The sequence below is a fragment of the Neurospora tetrasperma genome (genome assembly GCF_000213175.1).
Source record: "Neurospora tetrasperma FGSC 2508 unplaced genomic scaffold NEUTE1scaffold_5, whole genome shotgun sequence".
Classification (NCBI taxonomy): domain Eukaryota; kingdom Fungi; phylum Ascomycota; class Sordariomycetes; order Sordariales; family Sordariaceae; genus Neurospora; species Neurospora tetrasperma.
The window spans coordinates 649,592-663,299 of NW_009799103.1; the positions used below are offsets into that span (position 1 = coordinate 649,592).

Genomic DNA, 13,708 nt, shown 5'->3' on the forward strand with positions numbered 1-13,708 from the left:
GCACGAATGACGCCGGATCCAAGAGCAGTCAACGGGTCCTCAATCCTTGTACATTATGAGACGTTCGCACCCGCTCAGAAGGTCAGTTATTCGACAGTACAAAAGACCAGACGACATTCATAAGCTCCTTCTCCCCACTCCCATCCGCTCGCCTTCCTCCTGTTGCTTCTCCCGCTGACCCATCGACATTACTAATGAGGCGGACACTCGCCCCTTGGTAGCTACCTCAATCTCGCCCTTGACCTGCCCATAGCCCATACCTCAAAGCCTGCATAGCATCAATCGTCACCTCGAGATGATTCACCTGGGCCTTTGCTGCAGAGTCACCACAAGTGGCGAGCATTCTGCGTTGCCGCAGTATCTCCTCAAGCTCCGCCTTTTTCTGCACTCAAACATGCTCTTCAGTTCTCAGCAACGCTTGTTGATGGCATACAACAAAGAAGACCAAATCTCGAGACACAAGTGCAAGAGCGCCCGACAGGAGAGGAGGGAGAGGGGCTCTGTTTCCGCTGCCGTCTTTGTGGGTATTGGTGTGGGTAATGGTGCTGGTGCTGGCGTTGAAGTTGGCGTTGGCTTGGGCGTTCGTAGAAGTGGTAACTGCGGTCGGGCTGATCGGGGTGTTGAAGTTGAGCGGCGTCATGTCGAACTGACTGCGCAAGATGTTGCTTTTAACCCCATGATAGGCGGAGGGGGTAAGGGGGTGTACGGCCAGAACTGTATGTGGGTCTATGTTGAGCTCACGTAGTTTCTAGTCAACGTCTGTTGTGCATGTGTCCATCGGGAAGGCTGCGGGTAGAAAGATGTTGGTCGCGCTCGACTGAAGATGTTGGATTCAGAGAAATGCTTCGTAAATTACAAGTCATGGGAGGAAGTACAAGGTCTCAGCAAACGGGAACGAGTTGAGAAAGAACAAAGAAAATGGATGGGCGTAGTCGGCTTGAGCAAGCAGCGTGGCTCGTCGTGCAAATGAAGGCAACTCACCGTGACCTGCAGGCATCCGGGACCAGATTTGGTATGTACAGAAACATCCTAGAGGTAGCTTGGGCTCAAAAGGGAGTCAGTCTGGACGATAGCGTCTGGACTTCAGATCACGAGGAGAGTTGAGATGTTGGGAGAGCAATGCGAGGAAATGCTTGATTGGCGGCCTAATTGGTAGAAGAGGACATGGCCTGCCATGACCCCCTTATCCACCTCTACCTAGGTACACTAAGAACAGAAGAAAGCCCAAGTGAGGTACACCGGCTACATACACAACAGCCCAGAATGAAATAGAACAACTCCGTTGCCTAGGACAAAGATTAACGACCTTGAAACGATCAACCTAGAACATCCCTTACTCTGGTACCACAATTTCATCAAAACATCATGCTTCCTGTCGTTTCTATCAAAGCATATTCGCTCCTCCTCATCAAGCCATAGCCACCAATCTTGGTGAAACTTGAAAAGGAGAAAGATGCCTAGGTACCGCCCTCTGAAATAAGATGTTGCAGCGAAGACCCACCGATGAGATACAAGAGTCGGTACTCTTTTCCTTATTTATCTTCAAGTTAGTGGGCATCCTAGAGCGTACTGAGGCGTAGGTAGTAGGGCCAAAAAAAGAGCTTGACGAAAGTACTGATTTATATTACTACAGAGACGGTACTATGAATGTGGGGGTGAAGGATGATTAGGAGAAGGGTAGGTATGTTGTCGCCAGCAGAGCACTCTGGAACTATCCAAAGTCCGGTATTATCTATCAAATCACGATGGAAGAACAATGCGTGGGAAAATGCTTGGTTGACAGCTTGGTTGGAGAAGGAAAAAAATGGGTGACCACCGGCTGGAAGTTGCGCGCGTCCGCCCTGATCTGATGATGATGATCGCACAGGGGAAGAAAAAAGTCTTCGTCAATGGATGTGATTGACGAGTGCCTTTTGTGGGCTGCACTCGTCAAGTCGGTTGCCACTGCAGCCCAGGTTCACTGCCAATGCCAGGGGTTCGTGGAGGTCAGAGGGTGGCTGATAAGGGAAGGAGAACAAAGGAAGAAAAGTATGACAGAAACCCAAAAGCACCTAAAATACCCCGCCAACAACCATTGCTCCTTCCACTATCTTCCCTAACGAGAAGCCCCTCATCAATCATCAGCAAGTCCGTCCTTCATTTGATTCGGGCTTCCATCCGGCCTTCATTGAGGGGTTAATTCAGGTGGCCATGTCCACCATGACCCAAGTGCCAGTGATCCCGATGCCACCTCCATATCGGAGGCAGAAGTTGTTGTGTTCGAGGTGACGGGTGCCTACTCCTCCATCTGGTTATCATCACTGCCGGCGTTTCCATCAATTGACGCCGTGTCTGGTAGCGGGTCCATCATGTCCATGATCTGCCCAAGGTAGGAGAGACCTGCCCGACGTGACTCCAATCTGTCCGGATGTGACAGTCCGTCATCCATCTCCTCATCACCAGAGACGTTTCCCTGAAGTGAGTCCAAGTCCTCCTCCTGTTCAACCTCCATCTCCATTTGGTCACTATCGCTGACGTGTGCATCAAGTGAGCTCGTGTGACCCGGGTCCTCCTCCTGGACCTGGCCGTAGCCAGAAGATCCGTCCTCTTCCATCGCCAAACCCAAAGGGGGCGGCACGCCCCCGGCCGTGTCCGCGGCCGCAGAAAATTTGTTCATCCCATATCCCGGGTGCTTTATTCTCCACGATGCATCCATTGCGCGAACCTGTGCCATTAGTTGCTGTTCCAATATCCAGAGTCTGGTGACATTCCTCCTGTTCTCGCTGGCCATTCTCCTCTCCTTCACCCGCGCTGCAGCTTGCTCCCTCCTGGCAAGCTTTGCCATACGCCGTGCATACAACGTCTGTTCCAGGGGCGTCTCCAGCTCACGCATGACGAACTCTCCGCTTCGAGATGACTTGTGGTGAGAATGGGAGGAGGCCTTGGTTACCCTGTTCGGAGCAGAGGCCTGTGTGGGTGTCTGCAAGCCGATGGGGAGGGGTGGCTTGGTGGTGGCTCCATCCCCGCCTGTGGCTGTAGTGCCCGTGGAAGAGAATCTCCCATACATGTAGGAGTCAGCGACATCAAGGTTGGGGGGCATGGAGCGGACACGCACGAGGGGCCGACGTGGGGGGCTGGGGCCGGGGCTCGGGGGGGTCGGGGTCGGATTCGGATGCAGATTCGGCTCAGAGATGGGGCTTGCGTGGGGAGTGGTTTGAGGCGTCGGGAAAAACATGTCGTCGGAGACTTCCTCCCTCATTGCATTCATGAAATACTCGCGTCTTGAGGAGCTGCTGCTGGCTTGACCTTGTGCTTGAGCTTCCGAACCGGGTAGGCGTTGCTCATCATCCTGCGAGACATTGAAAGCTTGAAGCCTCGCCATCATGATATCGTGAGTGTTCATCTTGAGCACTTGGTTGTGGGATTTGTCTTTGTTTTTGTGGTGGTCAAGAGATTCAGGTGGAGGAGAATTTGGAGTTCTGGAGTTGCACAGGAGAAAGTATGTCAGTGTCAAGTGCAACATTTTGGTGGAATCAGAGAATGTATGTACCTGTGATGGGGTAAACAGTTGATAATCAACTCGGAGACTCAACCAGGCAGTCACTAGTAGACCAGATAGGTAGTGTATGGCTACGGGATAAAGATGTTCCAACCAGTGACAGACTCAAGCAACGAAAGCTCGGACCCCGATGAGTCGATGACTCGAAGTCTTAAGAGAGGAAGTTTGAGGAGAAGAAGAGACTTTAGGACTTGGATTTGACTGGTCTTTGCTGCACAAACAACCAGATTATTGGATGGTGATGGTGATGCTATGTATAGACTTTCGGGATTTCCTTGCAAAGAAGTGATCTGTCTTGGATTCCGAGGAATGAAAAGTGCTGTAGTCAAGAAAAAGAAGTCCAGAATTCCAGGGAAATGCAGTCTTTTATCCACGGTAGTACACCGGCCAAATCTTCTCAAACCCAATTGCTTGGTCAGTCTGGCATTGCAAAAAAAAAAAAAAAAAAAAAAAAAAAAAAAAAAAAAAAAAAAAAATATTAAATCCTATTTGCATCAACATCTGGAGGTATCTCACGCACCTCTCCCACTTCGTTGGAGATGAGTGCATTAGGGTCGGGCAGTACATATCGGGGTCTGTGAACACATCGCGAACCCGACATTTCAGACTTGATGCCCCAAGACGTGGATGGAAGCAGTGAGAACCTAAGTCACGGGATGAAGAGAAACCTTAAAAACACCCCTGTTTTTGTCGGGGACCGATTTATCTCCTCACCCCCTCAAAAGAGAAATGGAACCGCGGCAACACGAGATCACTGAAGAAGCTGCCTTTTGCTTGGCTTGGCAAAACAGTATCCACCATCATTCCGAATCAAGATATCGTGTTCCTTGTCATCATCGACTATTGGCCAGCACTGTAGATTTTGCAGTGCATAATTCCCCTCCATCTCCCAATATATCGGAGTGACGAGCTCTGGCACATTCCCCGTCAGCTACGAAAACCACGGGGTTCCTCTTGCGGTAAGTAAGCTACGCTGGTCTTTCTTCTCAAATATCCAAAACTTCCATGCCAACTAAGCGCCTCCCGATTCGTCATCAGAGTGACCAGACACGGATCCACCGATGCAGGCTTTCCTTGCTCTTTCCCTCTGTGAGCGCAAGCCTCGGCTATCTTAGCAACCAGCGGAGATGACGGGAACTTGAACCCCAGGGGCAAAGAAGACGACCCCACTGTGGCCTCGGAGATCGAAAACCTTCTCACAGGCAAGGCAACCACATCAAATCCCTCCTCACATCGTCTTTGAAACCTGACATCGTCACCGCAGCTGCCGGCACAACCCACCAGAACCCAGTTCTTGTGTTTCGACTCGCTTCCCCTGCGCATGTGCAGCCGTAGCAGTCCTTCCAAGGTTTAGTTAGTTGGGCTCAAATGCAGTAGGCCGGTAATATGCTCGAGTACCGACCACGATAATGCAACCACCGGAACCCATGCGAACATCGACCCCGATAGCAGACGCCATCGCCCGTCACTGCACCTAAATCATGGCTAAATTAAGGTATCGGCCGAGGCATTGACCAAGACACCGCTTCTGACTTCTGACCAGACTGACTCCGGCTCAGGTTGTGACTCAGAGCTAATCTCTACCGATCCCTTGTTCGTAACCTCCAGTTCATGCAGCGCGAGAGGCGAATGCCATTGAGCACATTAGCGGGCGTTTTCAGCAGGAGATGGAAAAGTTACAGAGTGGAAACTCTCAAAACCAGATGCAGGCGAAGGAGGGTAGACTGCTGTTGATTGAGGAGGAGGCCTATCACGAGTGGAGGTTTGAGAAGGTAGTCAGACGGGAGGTGGTAGGTTGATAAGGCGTTGGACAGGAGGAGGGTGGAGGTGGCGAGAGAAGATGGTAGGTGATGATGGGAAGTAGATGGGTTCATTAAGGTGATGGATGTGCGGATGGTGACATGACATTGTTTGTAGCCTCATGTTTGGCCAAGCAAAAGCTCTGACTGATGCGAAGGCCGCGATGTTGACCATTTGCATAAACGTGAAAACGACACTGAAAGCATCGCAAGATCGGAGACAATCAAAATACGTCTACAAGCAAGAGAACAACTCGCGAAAAAAAGTGAATTCGGACATTGATTGACGAGAAGCAACTCCAAATACTACAAAAGACGAAAAAAAGCAAAAAGCTCAGCGGCCAGAGCAGGGCCGAACCCGTCCACTCTTGACACGCCTACGAAAACTGTACCACCGTTACCACGCAACGAGCAATGTTATTCTGGCCCCGCCACACCTCATACCGCTAGACCACGAGGGAACGTTTACAAGGACCGAGGGTTTTGGGGTTACTGAGGGGTGCTGAAGGGGGACCTTATAAGGCCCAAGTGGAAGGTTCAGCGCCTGGTAAGCGCCTGGCAGGTGTTGCGCACTGGGACAGTGCCCTCCTTCTGCAGCAGGCTTGCCGGTAGGTGCCGGGCTGTCGGTACCTCAGAACGGGCAGATAGCCAGAACAGCTGGTACACAGCTAGTGAGGAACGCGGTAGGTACCTTACCTCTAGGACTGTCTGCCCTCTTGCCTGCCACTGACCACTCAGCAGTTTTGCCGCGGACACAACCTTTTTGCGTCATTCGTTCAGTTTTACACAATCCCGTTGCCCAACCTTTCTTTTCACAAACGTTTGAATTGTCAATTCTCCTCTTCGCGTGATTGTTACCATTTGCATACTAGGGAGAACGATCATCCTCCTGCCGTGAGGACCGCCGACACGGCCCATCCAAAGGTCATCTCATTTTATTTGTAAGGTCAACGCAGCGTCAAATCTAAGACTTCTTCTACAGAAAGAACCATTGCGCATGCTCTGGAAGAAAGTAGAATTAGCCGAAGCCTCGGAGTTGTAAGAGTTGGAGAGTTCGTCTGTTCGTCCCAACTCCGTCCCCTCGGGTGCATGGAGTCGAAATGGACCCGCGTCGAAAGTGAGAAAAGTGGGACTGAATTGGAACAAATTGGGAAAGTTGAGGATGTGTAAGTGATAGCGCGGAGCCCTAATGCAGGGGCTACAGTGGATGTGCACTAACAGAGAAGCATGGACCCACTTCTTTTCTGCAGGGGTTGGTCAAGAAATCAGAGGGTGCAGCAGTGAGGACACTGGCAGTTTCTGTTAACATGTTTGGACATTACAAATCACAAAGTTGTCTACCGTTGAAGTTGAAAGAAATACTACCGCTTCAAAACAGCCCATGATTTGAGAAACAAAAGGGCTTGTAAACAGAGGAGAGTGTCTGACATGCCTTCCACTTCACCGCACCGCCTTATTTGGTACCAAGCACACACATCCTCTCAAACACAAGGTGCTCTACCGACAAGACGTATGAGCAGGGTCCGCAACCACCGCCATCACAAGGAGAGACAAATCGTTCGCAGCCAAACAATATCTGAAAGGGCTATATGTGGTAGCAGTTGAGTGACATTGTTACTTCATCCGCCGTCGGCGAATGATGTCATGATATCCGCTAGATCGAAACTCCACTCCTAAAATTCGGTGCTTTCAATTCCCAAGCCGGAGGTCCGGGAATGCATGGCGGCTGGCTTATGGGTATCTAAGGTAAATATGTGCATTAACGATGCATGCCACATCCCCAATGCTATCATTTTGCAAAAAAAAACACAGAGCTTAGCACTGCATGATCGGCAAGAAGGATTGCACAGTGCTCTCCCCACACACACCCCAATCACAAGTGACTGCATTCCATATTATCTTAGGGATTGAGTGAAGGCCTATGGCGGTAGGAAACAGAACCTTAGACATACATATCACATGTTGCTAATCCGTCTTCATAGCCAGGGAGACTGTCCATCGCTTTTCCTATCTCAGCTTGTCGCATCAACTTTCCCACACAGAGCGACCTTCTGGAACATCTCAACATTGCTTCCAAGAGCTCAAGGGTCCATATATAGCGGAAAAGTCGGAGCAGAGCATGGGATCAATACAGCTCTACATATAACAACAGTGTCTTTTGACATGTCGCGTCAGAAACGCGAGTGTCTGGTCTGCGTTGCAGCCGAAATGACTGACAAGAATTGAGGTTCTCACAATGTCTAACGCGCATCGAGCTAGACATCAGACGGAAGGCCAGGTCAAGCAGAGTGAAGGACACAGTCTCTTGTGTGTTGTGTGGGAAAAATAAGAAGCTGCAGCCAAGAACCACGGGTGGTCTGCTCAAGGTTCTGGTATTGCATCTTATTCAGATTTGGGTTGAAATTCTCACATTCAGATCACAACCTGACAATAGGGCGGTCCACCCATTCACTTGACCAGTTCCAACCCCTCCTTTTCCCTTTTTCTTTTTTCTTTTTTTTCACTTTCGCTCATTTAAGTTCTGATATTTCTTTTTTCCTTTCTTCCATCTTCACTAACCACATCACCACTCATTCTCACCCACCACCTCTTACCAAACTTCTCGTATCAACACACAAACGCCAAACACCAAACAACAAAGACGGCACAATGGACTCAACCATTGAAGTTACCCAACGCCTTGACAGGCTCAGCATTGCCACCAATCTCCCCTCTTTTACTCTCAACGAAGCCTCAGCTTCTCCTGGGCCTTCTCGCCGCAACATGAACCAGTCTTTTGTCTCTTCCGAGACTTCCACCCAAGGACAAACCGCAACCGCCAGCACCACCATCCACGGCTCTGACACCGACATCACCATGAGTAACGACCTCATCACCGCCACCAGAAACCTTTCACTCAGGAGCAACCCACTCCAGAACCGCCGCGCCCTAGAAGCACACGGCCGCGGCCACGCCGAGTGGTCTCGCCTGTGCAACCAACTTTCTGCTCGCCACGGCACCGTCTCCATCGCCATGATGAACATCCGCGCACGCGAGCGCCAGGCCGCCCAAGCTCTCCCTCGGTCTCGCCCTCATTCTCGTCCTCGTCTTCGCACTTCCTCCCGAGAGGCCTGCGAAGAAGCAGGTAGCTTCTTCAGACACTGTGCCCAGATCCAAAGCCAGACTGTCAGAGCCCACCACCACCACCATCACCACCACCACCACCACCACCGGCCTCGGACTCCTCCGGTCACTGCCACCACCGGTGACGTTGCGGGCCTGACGAGAGAAGAGCACCATCGTAATTTGGTCCGGGCCCAGCTAAGGTATCGCTTGCAGATCAGGTTGGTTTCGGCAATTGCTGCTAGGGCTGGACATTGAGAACACTTCGGTGGGGGTGTGACGGCAGGGTGAGAACGGAGCTGCAGGCGGCGATGTCGACGAGTTGGGGTCGGTTGGATGGAAAGTAAACGAATGATGACTTGGGCTGAGGAACAGGATGGTCTGGAGTTACTGGCATTGGGTTTGCATTTGGCATTGAGGAGCGAAATCATGGAGGTTACCTTGTTGAGCGAATTGGGGTTTATCACTGCGAGGCGGTACACGTGGATATTGCTGATTAGCATGGGAATAGTGGGCATGGCAAGGGCGTTGTAAATTCAGAGCAGGGGTTTTGTTCTTCTGGACCATCAAGTCGTTTTCCTTTCCACGGAACTTTGAAATTCCTGTGTACAGTTCGTTTGACTTTGCTTCATCATGAGATATCTTCACATAAGAGGGATACATTGACTGCACGCAATGGGGCTGGAACAAAATTCCATGCGAATACAATGTGATTCCAAACTGACTTTTTCACGTATGCAAAGCTCGCCAACAATGCCCAAGTGGACGATCAAGGGGAGAACTTTTCCACACACCCACGCAAGAGGCATACAATAAGGGCTACACGATCACACACAAGAAGGTGCTCGTCTCGGCCAAGATCCCCGACACCTATGAACTTGTGTACACGCCGCGAGAGGCGTTTTCAAGATGTTGTTGGAAACCTCACTCTCATACATGCCTCCATGCCTACAAGGAGCCCAAGATCACCCATCCAGCATTCTCCAGGTTCCGTTGGCTGGAGCTCATCACATACCTATGGGGGCTGCGTACGACACGATGCCTGGACAGAAGGCGTGGCAAGGTCAAAGTGGTTGACTGCAGTAGCGTAGGGCTGGAAGAAATTCCCATGCAAAGGAACACAATGTGATTCCAAACTGACTTTTTCGTGAGCGTAAGGCTCGCTGACGATGCGCAAGTAGAGAGAAGGGGCAGGCAGACTGCGGTAGTATTTGCCCTGTTGAGCAACATGTTATCGTGGCCTTTTAGTCAATCCGTATTCTACACGGGCATAATTAGGTGATTACGCGGGCAGTCATGTACATCGAAGATTCCCCAGCCCTTGACTTCTTGTCCCCCCCTTCTCGTTTCTCCTTCAGTTGACAAGTTCGACGTCATTATTTGCTTCTTCTTGTGCCCTCATATCTCCGACAGGTTAGCCCTAACATGCCGCCGGCACAAGGTACAAATTGTACTCTTTCACTGGATCAGGGCTGTGGTGACATACTTGGTACCCATCTACATTCAGATGAAATCTGCCAGAGTAAATACACTCAATAGCCAAAATGCGTGCAAATTCCTATTGATGTCTCCTGGCATCCATCTACTTCGGATGACAGAGCCTGAGGCACAATTTTCCCAAACCCAGTTATGCCCTAACATGGCGCAATTCGACGGTATCCGAGTGAATGACATCGACCCACGGAACGTCCAAACCATGCGCAGGTTCTCATTAATGCCAAGACGTGTTAGTCCGCAGACATCTACCCACCGGCCGAGGACAAATGGCTTTCGTTCTTTCCCCTTTGGCAATTTCATCCTACTTCGGACCTGCCTTTTTCCTTGCAAATAGCAACTGCAAGACCGCGCAAGGCGCAAAATTTTCTTTCTCTCCACTAGCATAGTCCAACGCCCGTTGGTGGAGTGACCAACCAAGTTGCCCATCAGGTTTAGGGCATGACTTTCAACACTGGCCGGCACCATCCAGGCTTCTTCTTTGGGCCAAATGATGGTCACCGAGGTCATCGAGCACGCCTTCAACAGAACTAACATAATCACCCAATAAGGAACATGTGGTTTGGGGTTATCGGAGATCTGTACAAATATCCGCATGTACACAGTAGGCCCGGAGCTTGGGATATCCTTAAGTTGCCTATTAAGCATGGCATTAGGCAGATGGGCACATCGGCAAGGTACTGCACAAAATAAGCGCTATTTCCTGCGGATGGTAATGACTGACTCCGAATACTGCATCCCATGAAAATATTTGCAGCTTCAAACTTCCGGCAGCACGTTTCTTTTTTTTTCTTTTTTTTATTTCTTTTATTTTTTTTCCGAAGTGATCGCAGCTGAGAATCCAGCCCACAGTCCGAAAGTATCCTAAACACGAACCACGCGTGACGAAAACACCATTTACCAAGATACAGGCACCGGTACGTACATATACATATATGTACGTCGACCTTGCATTCCAAGAACCTGAATGCCGCACGTATTGCGTCGGCTTTCGATCTTGTGACTCCACCCACGAGTTGTTTGCCATTCACTCACATGGCTGACAATTATGAATAGGCAGCTCTCAACTTTCTTCTTTCAGGTTTCACTTCCTCCCTTCTCTTAAACCAATTTTTTGCAGTCCTGATTCGCAAGCTACATCAAGACTCGACAACCCAAGCCTCGGTCCCGCAACAATCCTACAATACCGTCGAGCCAACATGAAGCCAACCGACAGCAGCGAGTCTGAAGGCGCCAACCAGGTCATTCACGGCATGGCAACCCTCAGTGTCAACCCCAGCCAGCCGTCTGCGATCATCATGCATCCCAGACCTGGTGTTGATGTCGATGTTCGCTCTGCTCTGAGTGACCCTGAGCCGTCAACAATGCATACCCAGAGCTCACCCCCGCGACCTTCGACTCTGACCACCATGACGGTCATCCCTGGCACATTCAGCAGCCCCGCGGTACCAGAGATCAGCACCACATATATCCACCCATCTGTTCGAACCCAGGCGGCTGAACATTTTCCCCAAATTTGCCAACACCCTCAACCGTTTCCTGGCCACTACAAGCCACACCGTCATCAGCCTCGTTCCCAAGCCGCCCGCAATCGTCCTTGCCAGAAGCATACCTCTACCGCTACCGCTGCTCACCACATGCGGGCCCGTCACCAGGGGCAGTCTTTGATGCGCGTGGGGGACCCAGACCATGCGCTTACTCACCCTATCAACAATCGCAAAAGAATGGGGTTCGAACAAATGAGACAGGAGCACAGAGATCTGGCTGCCAAACTTCGTGCACTCAGGGCCGAATTTGAGTCAATAAACACCCTTCACCGAGAATTGACCTTGGGTTCTTCTATGTCTTCTCTTTCTCTGACCGCCGGAGAGCCGAAGCCCTTGTCTGTTTCTGAAGACAGAATGGAGCATTTGCTGGCGGAGATGCGAGGAGGAAATAGCTTGATGAAGGAGGAGATGTCGGTAGAGGGTGGTGGTGAGGATAATGTGGAGGATGTCATGGAGGAGTGAAGTGGATTGCCAGAGTTGTTCATCAGAGGAGGGGAAGCGGGATACAGAACGCAGGCATAGTCAGGGACAACGTACAGGTAATCACACTCAAGGACAAGGAATCGCCGAGTTTCTACGATGAATCTCTAGAAGGTGCAAGGTGGTGTACCATATGAAGCATGGAGGACATGTGATCAAAGGGAAGATGATTCAAATTTCGTTCAAGCTTGAGAGACGATACGTAGAAATCCTCGAGATATCTGTTAGTTCGAACTAAGATCGCGATACGGTAACCGTCTTGGAGATACAAGGAATCGTATTAATGCGTACGTTCATCGTTTTATCGAGTGAAGTGTCTGTAGAGATCCTCTTGTGTATTATGGGACGAAACATCAGTGAAGGCCCCCAAGGCACCATCAGCCACAGGCACGCAAAGCGGCTGAGATAATCCCCCCTCCCACAGAGGCTTTTCTCTTCTCCCTCTTCAAAATCCCGTGGGTAACTTCGTCCAACTTGGGTCCTCAGGAGATTCCAGAACGCAACGACGCCAAGTTGGACTGCTCAACCGCACAACCATTAAACTCCCTGTAGGTGTCCATAAACATCAAGAACAAACACAATGGACTCGACAAAAGAAGTTATCCGAAAGCTAGCCAAGCTCAACATCGACCCTTGCGCCCCAACACCGGGTCAAGAACTTAGCGCCTCCCATCCACCCGGCCCAAATCAAAGACCAGGTCCCCTTGGTCCTGCTTCCCAAGCTGGTTTCCAAACACAAAGCGGCACACAATTCAGCCCCATCATCGACAAACGAACCAAACCAGAAGAAGTTATCGCGACTGCAACTTGTACCGACCCGGAGAGTCCCAAGAACATCATCCCTTTGCGCAAACCCGTTAGGAACATCTCCCGTAACCTCGCCGAAAGTCTAGCCAAGGGCGTTAAGCCTCGCAACTCCGACGACCGTCCGCATACCACCAGCATCACCAAATGCCGTGATAGAGTGAGAGTGGGCGTCGTCGACTTTCTTCGACGCGATGCATCTAAAGGGCTCAAGCGTTGGTTGAAGGAGAAGGAGAGACGTCATGGCAGTACAAGAAGGGCCACGAGGGTCCATAGAAGAGGTGCCTTCAGTGAGGGTATGAGGAAAGGGCTGGGGTTGAAGTTGAAGAGGGAGGAGGCTAACTTGGGGCAGTTGGAGGTGATCAAGGAGGAAGAAGAGGAGGAGGATGGAGAGGAGGAGGAGGATGTGAAGATGGAAGAAGACGTGGAAATGGAAGAGGATACGGTCATGATGGACTGAGGGTGGACGATAATAATCTCTTTCAGATACCAAACATTGGTTCAAATGTCCTCTGAAGGCTTCGTAAATTGATCCTAGTTGCCAGTGAGAAGAGCAGCAGCTAGGGAACTAGTGAAAACACGACAATAATGTTTTAAACGTATCTTCCGCTTTTGAAAGAAAAGCAATCAATGACTGGCCACCTGGATAATGACTTCACTTCTAGACTTTAGCCTGGAAGCAGGCAACAGAAACCAAACGAACATGGACTGCAAGCCTGTATCAAATCGGGTGAGGGTTAAGCATCAGGTTGACAAAGGCTGTGAGAATTGCGTTACCTCAGCAGGTTTGAGGCCCCATTCACCGATTTTCGTCAAGGTTTCTATTCCATCGACAAGGACAGGTGAAGAGAAACGAGAACGCCTGTGAATCCCACTTCAAGGGTAATTTCTTCCTCTTCAAAAACAACTTCCAGAGCAAACCAGTTTGTACTTCCTCCCCCAGT

General features: G+C 50.5%; 5 protein-coding genes across 5 annotated transcripts; 4 read left to right on the forward strand and 1 right to left on the reverse strand.

The window, feature by feature from the left end:
- Positions 1 to 295: 295 nt before the first annotated feature.
- NEUTE1DRAFT_139392 (uncharacterized protein) lies at positions 296 to 745 on the forward strand (the record flags this gene model as incomplete). Its single annotated transcript, XM_009854691.1, has 1 exon — positions 296 to 745. One exon carries the CDS (start codon positions 296 to 298, stop codon positions 743 to 745), a length of 450 nt encoding a protein of 149 aa, XP_009852993.1.
- Positions 746 to 2,557: 1,812 nt separating this feature from the next.
- NEUTE1DRAFT_25790 (uncharacterized protein) lies at positions 2,558 to 3,382 on the reverse strand (the record flags this gene model as incomplete). The annotated part of the gene is made up of 1 exon (XM_009854403.1): positions 2,558 to 3,382. A coding segment is annotated over one exon (825 nt), but the record flags the coding sequence as incomplete, so codon positions are not given.
- A 4,604-nt stretch (positions 3,383 to 7,986) lies between these two features.
- On the forward strand, positions 7,987 to 8,697 carry NEUTE1DRAFT_102577 (uncharacterized protein; the record flags this gene model as incomplete). Its single annotated transcript, XM_009854692.1, has 1 exon — positions 7,987 to 8,697. The coding sequence occupies one exon, from the start codon at positions 7,987 to 7,989 to the stop codon at positions 8,695 to 8,697; it is 711 nt and encodes a 236-aa protein (XP_009852994.1).
- A 2,435-nt stretch (positions 8,698 to 11,132) lies between these two features.
- NEUTE1DRAFT_102578 (uncharacterized protein) lies at positions 11,133 to 11,942 on the forward strand (the record flags this gene model as incomplete). Its single annotated transcript, XM_009854693.1, has 1 exon — positions 11,133 to 11,942. One exon carries the CDS (start codon positions 11,133 to 11,135, stop codon positions 11,940 to 11,942), a length of 810 nt encoding a protein of 269 aa, XP_009852995.1.
- A 598-nt stretch (positions 11,943 to 12,540) lies between these two features.
- On the forward strand, positions 12,541 to 13,224 carry NEUTE1DRAFT_139396 (uncharacterized protein; the record flags this gene model as incomplete). Its single annotated transcript, XM_009854694.1, has 1 exon — positions 12,541 to 13,224. One exon carries the CDS (start codon positions 12,541 to 12,543, stop codon positions 13,222 to 13,224), a length of 684 nt encoding a protein of 227 aa, XP_009852996.1.
- Between the last annotated feature and the right edge of the window lie 484 nt (positions 13,225 to 13,708).